This window comes from Macaca fascicularis, chromosome 2 (genome assembly GCF_037993035.2).
Source record: "Macaca fascicularis isolate 582-1 chromosome 2, T2T-MFA8v1.1".
Taxonomy (NCBI): Eukaryota; Metazoa; Chordata; class Mammalia; order Primates; family Cercopithecidae; genus Macaca; species Macaca fascicularis.
In genome coordinates this window covers 174225359-174238638 of record NC_088376.1, presented here as the reverse complement: position 1 = coordinate 174238638, position 13280 = coordinate 174225359, and the positions used below count along the sequence as shown (strand labels likewise).

Genomic DNA, 13280 nt, shown 5'->3' with positions numbered 1-13280 from the left:
TGCATTGATTAAGAACGTAGTTGGTAGATTAACTGAAAAAGTTGGGTCAAGTGAGGAATAAATTTTTAAAGTACCATAAACATTTAAATTTAAAATGTATAAACATTTATTCATTAACTTTTGATATAGGGCCAACGCCTTGCCTTGAGTAGGTCTACGACTGGAGTTCCATGTTATTTTTCTTATATAAATATCATTGTCCATAAAACACTGTCTACAGAACTTAAAAACATTTCTAATGAAATCTAACTGCAGCATCCCTCAAGATTGTTGGCTTTTCTTCCAAGACTTTTCTTCCAAGACTTTTCTTCCAAGACTTTTCCAAGACTTTTCTTCCAAGACTTTTCTTCCAAGACTTTTCTTCCAAGAGTTATCTCACCCTTACCTAAATTGTCAGTAATTTGTTTTTAGCGATTCTGTTTATTGATTCTTTGGAATCAGTGAACTTAACTGTCATAGGAAAAGTTCCCTCCACACCCATATTTCATTAGGACACATAACAATTAATTATCTTATGTAATTACAAGTAGAGCCAGAATAATCAAGTGCAGGAACAAACGCCATGCACTCCTTGGAAACGCAGTTTTGGTGGTGGGAGAGACTTAGCAGGTTATAAGAATAGTCTACAGGCCATGGTGTTTATTGCGCTGGGTCAGGATTCAGCATGTTGATAGAAGGAAGGGAAAATAGCTCACATAGGTAGAGGTCAGTTAACAACGCTTCTATTTTACAAACCCAAATTAACTTTACAGGACGAATTTTTAGAACAATGGAAGGGTCTCCCATATCCTTTGTTTTTTTTGTTTTGTCTTTTTTCTTTTTTTTTAACCACACAAGCAGTAGTGGTACCTAAAAATTCTACCATTTGAAAAATTAATTTTTAAATTAAATACTCTACTTTTAGTCTTTCTACAAAGTATTGAGAGAGAAAAAAAACTTAAGCAAACTGGGCCAAATCAGTTTTTCTCCAATTTCCATTCTCCCATTTTTCCTAAGTACAGAATCTTTACTTTTAACTGGTGATCAAGACAGCATTAACTTCTCCGGTTGACTAAACTTCAGACAGATTTCTTCCTGTGCGTTTTCCTAAAGTATTTACTAAAAAAACAAACTCATTGTTGCAAATTCTTTTTTGGCTCCCTTTCAAATGCATATGTCTCCTCAAAAAGCTTTTAACCTATTTGATTACCCCCAGAAATGTCTTTCTCAAAAACCTGAAAACCATCTCTTTGAAATGTAATTTCTGAAAGAAGATAATGCCTTTATCCTCCAGTCTGTGGGAGGGCAAAAGCCTACCTTCCGTCATGGAGATAGGTCAGAATTTTCTTTTATAGTGGGTAAGACTAATTAGCAATCACAGGTGGCTTACCATTACCCCCACCCCGCTCTTAAAAACTCTCCAGCCCTTTGTTTCACCCTGAACTCAGAGGCTGAGTTGAGTTCAATCTCTCTCCTCTATTACAATAGTCTTGAATAAAGTCTCTCTTGCTTAACTTTGGCACGTTTTTCGCTTTAATACCAGATGCACAGCTGCTAGAACAATGTTCCTCCTGTAGCTTGTGTTGCCTTTCTTTGGCTCCTCATTACCTGTAGCTGGAATAAAGATGTGGTGGCTGAAGTCTGAATAGCAATATTAGATCACAGGATAGAATGCATGGGCTGAGGATGGCAGAGAAATAGGATAAAAAGAGCTAAATTCCTAACACTTGGAACAGCATCCCAGCCTTAGACCACCTATCTCCAGCCTTCTTTAAAGTGAGAGATGAATTTCTGTTTTATTTAAGCCATTGTTGTTTTGAGATTTATGTTATTCACAGGTGGACCTAATTCACAGGTGGACTAATGAACCCAAAATATCCTGATTTCATTTTTCACTTAACTTCTTTTAAAGAGGTAATAAGGAGTACTAAAATGATGTCATTTGGGGTGAAGTGGGGTTGGCAGAATGAAATTCACTGGTATTAGGTTGGTGCAAAAGTAATTGTGGTCTTTGCCATTAAAAGTAAGGGAAAGGCCAGGCACGGTGGCTCACAACTATAATCCCAGCATTTTGGGAGGCTGAGGCGGACGGATCACGACGTCAGGATTTCGAGACCAGCCTGACAACATGGTGAAACCCATCTCTACTAAAAATACAAAACTTAGCCAGGTGTGGTGTCATGCACCTATAATCCCAGCTACTCAGGAGGCTGAGGCAGAAGAATCACTTAAACCTGGGAGGCAGAGGTTACAGTGAGCCAAGATCGCACCACTGCACTCCAGCCTGGGGGACAGAGCGAGACTCCATCTCAAAAAAAAAAAAAAAGTAATGGAAAGACTGCAATTACTTAATAAATTATGTCAGTTTGACCTAATTTATTCAACCTCAGCAGGCCTTAAAAGACAAGGTTCCAGCAGCACCAACCTAATATTTTTCCATGTACTGAATCTGCTCCAGACCACTCAGAACATTTGTAGAGATAAAAGAAAAGCCGGTTTCCTGTAAGACTAATATGAAAAATTCTCACATATGCATTAAATTATTTCCTCTCCATTAAAATTTAGGATATTTTATCTGTAACTATGAGAAATTAAATTTGTATACAATTATTGGTTACTATATTCACAAGTTCAGAAGAAATATAGTCAAAAGAATAAAATTAACTTAAGGAGATCAATTAGAAAATGGATAAGACATATGCAGATATTTTAAATAAATATTAACCTATTTTTAAAAGACCAACAATCCCTTGGCTATTTACACTTCATCTGCTCTCTAAATCTTACTATCAAATTGTTGTTATTTTGTTTTTTTGGTTTTTTTTTTTTGAGACAGAGTCTCGCTCTGTCCCCCAGGCTGGAGTGCAGTGGCGCGATCACGGCTCACTATACTCTCTGCCTCCCGGGTTCACGCCATTCTCCTGCCTCAACCTCCTGGGTAGCTGGAACCACAGGTGCCCACTATCACGCCCAGCTAATTTTTTAAAAAATATTTTTTAGTAGAGACGGGGTCTCGCCATGTTAGCCAGAATGGTCTCGATCTCCTGACCTCATGATCTGCCTGCCTCGGCCTCCCAAAGTGCTGGATTACAGGCGTGAGCCACTGCGCCCGACATTACTATCAAATTGTTAAGGGCAATATCACTTACTGTCACTAACTTGATATCAATTACTGTTATGCCCAGACCGTTTATTCCCCGAAGAAGACCACCAGAGTCCAGAGTCAAAGCTAAGCAGCAAGGATCTTTATTACAGGTTCGAACCTGGAGCTCTCACTTGCTCGTGAAACGAGACGGGCAGGAGAGCTCCCCTACTGAGCTCCGAACAATGTTATATAGTCTAAGGAAAGTAGGCATAGAATCATTATACAAATCAGAGGTATGATTGGCTGGAGTTTGAACAAAGCGATTTGGCAAACTATGATTGGTTCCCGCCATTTCTGATATTTCAGTACAACCCTTGAGGCAGAAGAGCAGTTTTACACAAAGGCAGTTAATTATATTGCATCAGGTTGCACGACCAGTTTATGGCTATCTTGCTTAAACACACCTTGTGACCTGGCTATCTTACTTAAACATTCCTTGTGACCTGGCCTCAGAAAGAGAAACATGTACTTACAGAACTTACAAAACCTCTGGTACGTGCAAAGATTAGAGAGCAGAACAAGGGTGTAGCGGGTGGGGGGCGGGTACACATCTATCTTTGTGTCCTTTCATTTCTCCCTTCTCATAAGTAACTGGATGTCCAATCTTGGATTTCCAGAGTCTTATAATATAGCCTCACTTTCTGGGTGCAGGAGAGGCTGGTGATGGCTACGGAGGACCATTAGTTGGATGGTATCAAACCTTTCTCTGACAAATTGTAAAATTTTATTTACCACACAGGGGCCTATAGTGAATAGAAGTAGTAAAGACATTAGGGGGCCTAAAAGGGGTGCCAGAAGGGAAAACATTGAAGAGCTCCACCAATTGTTAGCGGCTGTAGTGAATTGTTGCTTTTTCATTTCTAAGCTTAGTTCATGTAGGCGTTGGACTCTTTCCTCAACTAACCCTGACTCATTTATATAGAAACAGCATTCTTCTTTGAGGAACATACAGGTACCTCCTTTCTCAGCCGTGAGTAAGTCTAAGGCTCTGCGGTTTTGAAGGGTGACCTGTGCTAGGGAGGTGAGCTGCCGCTGAAGGGAGGCTAGGGAATAGGCGGAGTCTTCCATAGCAACAGAGAATTGTTGTAACAGCTTGTCGTTTTCTATCATGGAGTGTTGTAGGGCCCCTCCTGCTAACCCCGCTGCGACGACAGAGGTGGTTAAGGATATTCCGGCAATTAGTGGTAGAAAAACTGCTCGTCTATGTCGCGCAGTTTTAGTTGGGGCGGTCCCTGCCCAGCCTATGAACTCTGCCGGGGTTAGCAGTGTCAGTCGGGGAACTAGGGTAACAGGGATACACAACTGTCCGTCAGAGATGCTTTTGGACAGAGTTTTTAACAGAGTCATATTACACCAGAAGAACACACCAGGGGGAGCATATATGGGACTATTAGGGTATGTAGCCGATTGGTTGCAGAGGCTGTTGCTAAATGCCGAATAACAATAGGGGTATTTCTCTTGGTATGGGTCACGGTACAGGGCTACATCGGGTATCGTGACTATCGATGAGTTAAAACCTGTATAGTTTGTGGGAGGGGAGGATAGAGGAACAGCCGTTAATGGTGGTCTTCCTAGGGTTGCACACATAAAGCAAGAGGACAGGTCGCCTAAACCAGTGAGGTTGGCGAATGCTAGCCCTTCCCGTAATAGAGTTAGCCAGGAGAAGGGCTGCAAGTCTTGTGATAACTTGGTTTCTTGCCTGTGGATTTGTGTGTGGATTAAGGGTTGAATCTGGACTAGACTTCTCCACAGATATAAATGGCTACTGGGCCAGGTACTAGTTGATGAGTAATATACTCCCCCATGTTGTGGGGTTGTCCACCGAGAGTCCCATGGGTCTCTAATTATCCAAGTGTAAGTGACGGGAGACTCAGTTTTGTAAAAATACCACCCTTGTCGTTCTCTCCAGTATCGGACAGAGTGCGTCTTACAGTAGCTATATGGGCAACCTGCACTCTGGTGCCACCAATAATTTTTACAATTATATTCAGTTTGATCATATTCAAAACAGATCATGGGTGTTGCTGGTTGGGCAATCTGGAACCTAGTGAAATTGAGGTAAACTATAGTATTACACCCTGAGGGGGGGCAGTCTGCGCTAGCTAGCAGTTTACCCGCTTGGGGGGTTTCCCCGGGGTGAGTTTTGTTTTCATAGAGCCAGAACCTCCAGACATAGGGATTAGACGGCGCAGCAGTGAGGAGAGTCAGATGCATAAGGCATAAAAGCATAGGAAAGCTAGACATGGTTACGGCTATGGGGATGACGGCGCAGGGTTAGCTTTAAGGGATTGTTCTTAGCTTTGTCTACAGTCCATGTAACCGGTGCTCCAGACGGCCCGAGAAGGTCGGATGTTGGGTCCACTGGTTTGACGTGTGTGTAGTGGATCCACGAAGCGATGCCTTCTACTTTGAGAGCGGTGGGAGTAGTCAGGAGTACTTGCAGTGGTCCTTTCCACCTGGGTTGAAGAGTTTCTTGCCGGTGGCGCTTGACTAGGACCCAGTCTCCCGGCTGGAACGGATGAGGCATCGGCGGAGGTCCTGCCTCGTACAGTTCTCGTAGTCTGGGCCAAATTTCCTGGTGAATTTTCTGTAAGGCTTGTAAGGAGAACAGGAGCTCAGAGACATTTTCAGTTTCAGGTTTGAGTAAGTCATCTTTTAGACTGGGGACCAGGGGTGGGGGTCTGCCATACATGATTTCATATGGTGTGAGGCCTAGTCTGTAAGGGGTATTTCGGGCCCGGAACAGAGCGTAGGGGAGAAGTACTACCCAATTAGCGCCAGTCTCCATGGTCAATTTAGTTAAGGTCTCCTTCAGAGTCCGATTCATCCTTTCTACCTGTCCTGAGCTTTGGGGCCTATAAGCACAATGTAATTTCCAATTTGCCCCCAGAATGGAAGCCAAATCCTGACTTACCTTAGCAACGAAGGCTGGTCCATTGTCTGACCCTATTTGGACGGGAAAGCCATACCTGGGGAGGATTTCTTCCAAAATTTTCTTTGCTACAACCTGAGCAGTTTCTCTCTTAGTTGGGAACGCTTCTGTCCATCCTGAAAAAGTATCTACAAAGACAAGTAAGTACTGATACCCATATTTTCCAGGCTTTATCTCAGTAAAGTCTATTTCCCAGTAGATACCAGGCCTAGTTCCTCTACACCTAATTCCTGTGGCGGTCTGGGTTTGGGGGCAAGCGTTGTTTAGTTGGCAGGCTTTGCAATTTGTTGTGACATCGCTGGCCAGTTCAGCTATGCGCCTGATTCTAAACTTGGCGTGCCTGATTAAGTCCATCATTCGCCGGGCACCCAGGTGGGTTGTCCGGTGGATGTGTTCCAACACCTGCCGTCCTAATTTTTCTGGTAGGATGGTTTGGTCATTTATATCAGTCCACCACCCATTTTTAACCTGTTTTAGGGGAAGCGTGTTCATCCATTCGCGATCCTGTTCGGTATAGTCGGGAAAACATGGCAAATTTCGCGGGCCAGGATCGGGGAGCTGGAGCGCGAGGAGCTGACTGGGAGCTTTTGCTATGCTCCTTGCGGTTTGGTCGGCTAAGAAGTTGCCTCGAGCAATTGGCGTAGTTGGTTTCTGATGCCCAGGGCAATGTACAATAGCCAATTTCTTTGGTTTCCACAAAGCAGTTAATAGAGCTAGGATCTCTTGCTTGTTTTTTATTTCTTTGCCTTCGGCTGTTAATAGTCCCCTTTCTCTGTAGATGGCCCCATGTATGTGCGCAGTAGCGAAAGCATAGCGGCTATCCGTGTATACTGTTAGTTTTTTCTCTGCCCCTAGGGTGAGGGCCTGTGTAAGGGCTATCAGTTCGGCTCTTTGGGCCGATGTCCCTGGAGGCAAGGGTTCCGCCCAGATTACCTCAGTCTCTGACGTTACAGCCGCTCCTGCATACCGCTGGCCTTGGTGGACATAGCTGCTGCCATCAGTGAACCAGGTGAGTTCTGTGTCGGGGAGCGGACGATCTTGCAGGTCCTCCCGCACCCCATGCACCTGAGCCAGTATCTCAGTGCACTCATGGGACGGGGCGTCCAAGTCTGGATTTGGCAGCAGTGAAGCAGGGTTTAAAGAGGTTGGGGGCAGAAAAGTTATTCTGAGGGGGTTTAACAGCAGTCCTTGATAGTGGGTGAGCCGGGCGTTACTCATCCATCGGTCCGGCGGCTGCCGGAGGACGCCTTCAATGGCATGCGGGGTTATAACACGCAACTCTTGCCCCATGATAAGTTTATCAGCATCTCGGACCATTAGGGCGGTCGCCGCGATTATCCGGAGGCAGGGTGGCCAGCCAGCAGCCACTGAATCTAATTTTTTTGACAAATAGGCAACTGGCCTCTGCCAGGGGCCTAGGTACTGTGTTAACACGGCTTTTGCAACACCCTTACTTTCATCCACGTATAAGTGGAAGGGTTTGGAGACATCAGGGAGCCCCAGCGCGGGGGCTGATAACAAGGCAGTTTTGATTTGCTGAAAGGCCAGCTCAGCCTCTTCCGTCCAATTGAAGGGCTGCCGTTCCTTTGTTGCCTGGTATAGGGGCTTGGCTAACTCAGCAAATCCGGGTATCCATAACCTACAGAACCCTGCCGACCCCAGGAATTCTCTCACTTGCCGTGTTGACTGGGGTCTAGGGATGCGTAGGACTGTTTCCTTTCGGGCTTTGGTTAGCCAGCGTTGCCCCCCTTTTAATAGGTACCCCAGATAAGTTACCTCCGACTTGCAGATCTGAGCCTTTGTTGCTGAGGCTCGGTAGCCTAGCTCCCCCAGAGTCTTCAGGAGGTCCTCAGTCCCTCGAACACAAATTTCCGGGGACCTGGCCGCTATTAAGAGATCATCAACATATTGCAAAAGAGTTATTTCAGGGTGTTGCCGCCGGTACTCACCCAGATCTTCATGAAGGGCTTCATCGAACAGAGTTGGCGAGTTCTTGAACCCTTGTGGCAGTCTGGTCCATGTTAGCTGACCGTTGATGCCCCTCTCAGGATCCGTCCATTGAAATGCAAAGAGTTCTTGACTTTTGGGAGCCAGAGGAAGGCTGAAGAAAGCGTCTTTTAGATCAAGAACGGTATACCACTGTTTTTTGGGATGTAAGGCACTCAGAAGGGTGTATGGATTGGGCACAGTGGGATGTATGTCCATGACCCTTTTATTAACTTCTCTTAAATCCTGTACTGGCCTGTAGTCCGTACTGTTGGGTTTACGAACAGGTAACAGTGGAGTATTCCAGGATGAGTGGCAAGCCCGTAGGACTCCCTGGTCTAGGAGTCGGCGGATATGGGGCGTAATTCCTTCTCTTGCCTCCAGGGGCATAGGATATTGCCGAACCCGAACGGGGTCCGTCCCTGGCTTAACTTCCACAAATATGGCAGGTCGATGTTTAGCTAGCCCCAAGCCCCCAGTTTCTGCCCACGCTTCAGGGAAACGCTGGAGCCAAGAGTCAATTCCCTGATCGGGGGACTTTTGCTCTTGATGGAGTCGGTACTCATCTTCTAAGGTGACAGTCAGGATAGATATTGGCCTGTTTTGGGAATCAGTTATCTTGGGCCCTTCTGGCTCAAAGTGGATTTGGGCCCCCATCTTTGTCAGCAAGTCCCTCCCTAGTAGAGGGCAGGGGCTCTCTGGGATGACTAGGAAGGAATGGGAGACTTTTCCCGTTCCTAAGTCTACAGTCCTCTGGGTTGTCCAGGGGTATTTTTTGATGCCTGTGGCCCCGTGCACCCAGGATGTTTTCTTAGACATTTTTCCAATTGGTTTGGTTAGGACTGAGCATTCCGCCCCAGTATCGACCAAGAAGCGAACTGGGGACCCCTCCACTTGCAAAGTTACCCTGGGTTCGGGGAGGGGGTCCGAACCCCGTCCTCCCTAGTCAGAGTCCTGGGTAATGAGTACGGAGGTAGGGTTAGCTGGTCTCCGTTTCTTTGGGCAGTCTTTAATCCAGTGGCCACGTTCCTTGCAATAAGCACACTGATCTTTTTCTAATCCTTGCCTAGGGCCTTGCTTTTTCTGCTTTCTGTTTTGGCCATTTCCTGCCTGGGGGAAAGCTGCTACTAAGACTTTGGTCATTTCTTTGGTTGCCTTGAACTGTTTTTCTTCTGGAGTATCCCTATTATTATAAACTCGCTGGGCCATCTGAAGGAGGTCCTGAATCTGCTTTCCCTCTAAACCTTCTAATTTCTGGAGTTTTCTTTTAATATCTGGTGTTGCCTGGTTTACAAAGGACATTACTACCGCTGCCTGATTTTCCGGTGCTTCCGGGTCCATAGGGGTAAACTGTCTGAAGGCTTCCATTAATCTCTCTAAATACACAGCGGGGCTTTCTGTCTTACCTTGTAACACAGAATATACTTTAGCCAAATTGGTGGGCTTGCGAGCTGCAGCCCGGAGACCCGCCATTAGAGTCTGGCGATAAATGAGCAGTCGTCCCCTACCTTCTGCCGTGTTGTAGTCCCATCTGGGCCGGGTCAAAGGGAAAGCCGCATTAATGAGGTCAGGATTTGCAGTTGGCTGGCCGTCATCTCCTGGAACCAGTTTTCTGGCCTCAACTTGGATTCTTTCCCGCTCCTCCGTTGTGAACAGGATTCGGAGGAGCTGTTGACAGTCATCCCAGGTCGGCTGGTGAGTAAACATGACACTGTCTAACAACGAGGTTAGATCTTTGGGATTATCTGAGAACCGAGCATTTTGGGACTTCCAATTGTATAAATCACTGGTGGAAAAAGGCCAATACATGAGACGGGAGAGCCCGGTATCATCGAGCGATCCTATTTCTCTGAGAGGCAGGGCTACAGTGGAGTCAGGGAGTCGGGAAGCTTGGTCCCGCTGTACGCGGCCTCGTGTTCGGCCGGCCGGCCCCCCCAGGTTACTTTCACTCTCGGCTGCTTCCGCTTCTCGGTTTCCCTCTACGGAAGCACCACCCTGGGGGACTGGGTCCTGCGGGATAAGGTGCTGATATGGTGGGGGAAATGTGGGTTCTAACGTTAGGGGGTCCTGGCTGTCCGGCAGCACAGGGGCCGAGGGAGCAGAGGGAGTCTTTTGTCTTGTAGGTCGCGTTACTAGGACTTTGCAGGGCTCAAGGATGAATGGAGTTATCCAGGGTGGTGGGTTTTCCACAAGATCCTGCCACACTAGAATATAAGGAATTTGATCAGGATGTCCTGACTGCCCTGGCAGGAAAATCTTAGTTTTTACCTTAGTAATAATAGAGAGACAGAAAGTTCCTTCAGAGGGCCACCCTACGCCGAAAGAGGGCCACTCCGAATGGCAGAAAGTAACTAGCTTTCCCTTCTTTAGTTCTATGCTTAAGTTACGCCCCCGAGCCTTCACATCCTTAAAATTGGTAACAAGGAGTGAGAGCGGCGTGCTCTGGTTGTTGCCCATCTTTGGACTGCTTCTACAAAGAGAAGGGGGGACGAAAATGAGTGTGAAGCAGAGGGGAGTATCCGACAGGTCCGGTCCTGGAGGGGGAAGAAAAGGTTTTATGTTTCGTTTTGGGCTTACACTTAACACTTAACAATAACGGACAGACAGTAATAACGATGAGCATTCGCGAGCGCGTGTCGGACTTCCGACCTGAGTCAGACGGGGCAACCAAGGATGGAGGCCCCCAGATGGGCACTGGGGAACGTCTCCCACCAGTCCCGAGTGGCTGTCTTCTAGCGCGTCCGCCAAGACCGTGCCACTTACAGAACAGACCAATACAGATTACAGATTACGGATTTCGCGAAATTTCAGGGAGACAGACAGAGACAAAGACAGAGACAGTGACAAAGCCGGCTTACCTACAGATTAAGATCCGTTGACTTGGGGGTCTGGTGAGCTTGGGGGAAATCCCGGACGAGCCCCCATTTGTTATGCCCAGACCGTTTATTCCCCGAAGAAGACCACCAGAGTCCAGAGTCAAAGCTAAGCAGCAAGGATCTTTATTACAGGTTCGAACCTGGAGCTCTCACTTGCTCGTGAAACGAGACGGGCAGGAGAGCTCCCCTACTGAGCTCCGAACAATGTTATATAGTCTAAGGAAAGTAGGCATAGAATCATTATACAAATCAGAGGTATGATTGGCTGGAGTTTGAACAAAGCGATTTGGCAAACTATGATTGGTTCCCGCCATTTCTGATATTTCAGTACAACCCTTGAGGCAGAAGAGCAGTTTTACACAAAGGCAGTTAATTATATTGCATCAGGTTGCACGACCAGTTTATGGCTATCTTGCTTAAACACACCTTGTGACCTGGCTATCTTACTTAAACATTCCTTGTGACCTGGCCTCAGAAAGAGAAACATGTACTTACAGAACTTACAAAACCTCTGGTACGTGCAAAGATTAGAGAGCAGAACAAGGGTGTAGCGGGTGGGGGGCGGGTACACATCTATCTTTGTGTCCTTTCATTACCAAGTTAGTATCAGTCTGACCTAATTTATTTAACCTCAGCAGGCCTTAGAAGACAAGGTTCCAGCAATAGAAAAATAAAGCGGTCTGCAGAGTTCAACACTGAACACTGGTTAGGGAAAAAGAATAAAGAAGTGGAACAGTCAGATTCTTATTGGGAGGCAGAAGCTGTAGCCTCTTGTCGCAGGGGATTTAGGAGAGCAGGGAAACTTGTTTGTCTGGCCAGAAGTGCTGCAGTGTCCCCTGCTCTCTAAGTTTCTAAACCTTTGATTACCTTAAGAAAGAATTACCTTTACTTGTGCTTGTTGACATCTTGTCAATTTTGCCACTCTTGTGACATTAGCACATTCCTCATTAGCAAAAATCAGAATGTGGTAGATGAATGCCACATGCTCCTTCTCTCACTGTTAAGAAGTAAAATCCTATTCATCCTTTATTTCGTTTCTGCAAATAAAAATGAGGCCTTAGGCCTCTTTTCACTTCTTACGCTAAGTAATGAAGTTCCCAAGCCTGGCCTTAAAAAATGCAAGTCTTCACAATTAACAATAGGTCGCTAAAAAGATGAAGAGATGTCCCCTCTCTCCTGAAGTTACAAGATAGAGCTTTCTGCATCATAAAATAAATTCAAATAGCCTGATGTGATAAGGTATTAAATTAAGAACATTCACAAGAATATCAATCTTGTTTCTGTGCAACAAGGAGACTTGTGTGAATATTCATAACTGTTGCCAACTTGTTCTATTCTCTGTTAATATAAATTTGTCCTTGGAAGTATCGTTAGAAGAAGAGATTCTTCTAAGACTTTGATGTCTTTAAAGTTTGTTGCAATGCCCTGTGATAACCAGAGGAAACCTACAATTCTGATTGGTTATCTTACTTGCCCTTGTAATATTATTGTAATTGACACCTCAGTGCTTGTTTGTTCGTTTGTTTTTGAGATGGAGTATTGCTCTGTCACCCAGGCTGGAGTACAGTGGTGCAATCTCAGCTCACTGCAACCTCCCCCTCCCGGGTTCAAGCGATTCTCCTGCCTCAGCCTCCCAAGTAGCTGGGGCTACAGACATGGGCTACCACACCTGGCTAATTTTTTTGTATTTTTAGTAGAGATGGGGTTTCACCATGTTGGTCAGGCTGGTCTCGAACTCCTGATCTCAAATGATCTGCCTGCCTCAGCCTCCCAAAGTGCTGGGATTACAAGCATGAGTCACCATACCCGGCCACCTCAGTGCTTTTAAACAATATAAATGCTTGAAAGATTACTAGGTCATACAAAAAAATAATCACTGACACTTTCTTTTTTTCTGACAGGCATGATGGAAAAGTTAAAGCCTATGACTGTAACTTTTTTTTTAACAAAGAGATTGAGAGTCTAGCTAATTTATTGGGAATAATATCTATTTAAATCTACCTAACAAGCTATTATAAGAAGGGGCAATTGAGGTAGAAAAATGTAGAAGTAGGCAAAATGCAAGGAGCTGTTATTTTCCAAATGACCCTGTAAGGCATTCTTCCCACAAAAATTTGTATAAGCCCACCATGTGCTAGTCACTATTCTAGTGTAATGTCCAACCCCACATCCAATCGGTGTTGGAGGCTATCAACAACAGTCCCTGGTTTTGCATATGCACTTTCCCCACCCTCATGCATCCATGTCCCTCACAGGAAATTGAGCTGTTCCCCAGGTGAGAAAAGGAAATCAAGGTGGGGCATAATTAGTTCGAGGGTATTGTAATAGAGCCACAGGAAGAAATGACTTCTCATCTATCTGA

The 13280-nt window shown here is 45.5% G+C and overlaps 1 protein-coding gene across 1 annotated transcript; it reads right to left on the bottom strand.

The window, feature by feature from the left end:
* Positions 1–3201: 3201 nt before the first annotated feature.
* LOC135969413 (uncharacterized) lies at positions 3202–11823 on the bottom strand. Its single transcript, XM_065539221.2, has 3 exons — positions 11802–11823; positions 9551–10246; positions 3202–6184 (listed from the first exon to the last, which is right to left on the bottom strand). The coding sequence occupies exons 1-3, from the start codon at positions 11821–11823 to the stop codon at positions 5361–5363; spliced, it is 1542 nt and encodes a 513-aa protein (XP_065395293.2). The 3' UTR covers positions 3202–5360.
* Positions 11824–13280: the final 1457 nt, after the last annotated feature.

What these genes read in the sequence shown, in the direction of transcription:
- LOC135969413 (XM_065539221.2), bottom strand. Translation starts at nt 11,823, where the DNA reads ATGTCAACAAGCACAAGTAAAG. An exon ending in GTCAACAAGCACAAGTAAAG is followed by an intron (nt 10,247 to 11,801) that starts GTAATTCTTTCT and finishes CTTATATTCTAG; the next exon opens with TGTGGCAGGATCTTGTGGAA. An exon ending in GGACTACAACACGGCAGAAG is followed by an intron (nt 6,185 to 9,550) that starts GTAGGGGACGAC and finishes TTGTCTTTGTAG; the next exon opens with ATACTTTTTCAGGATGGACA.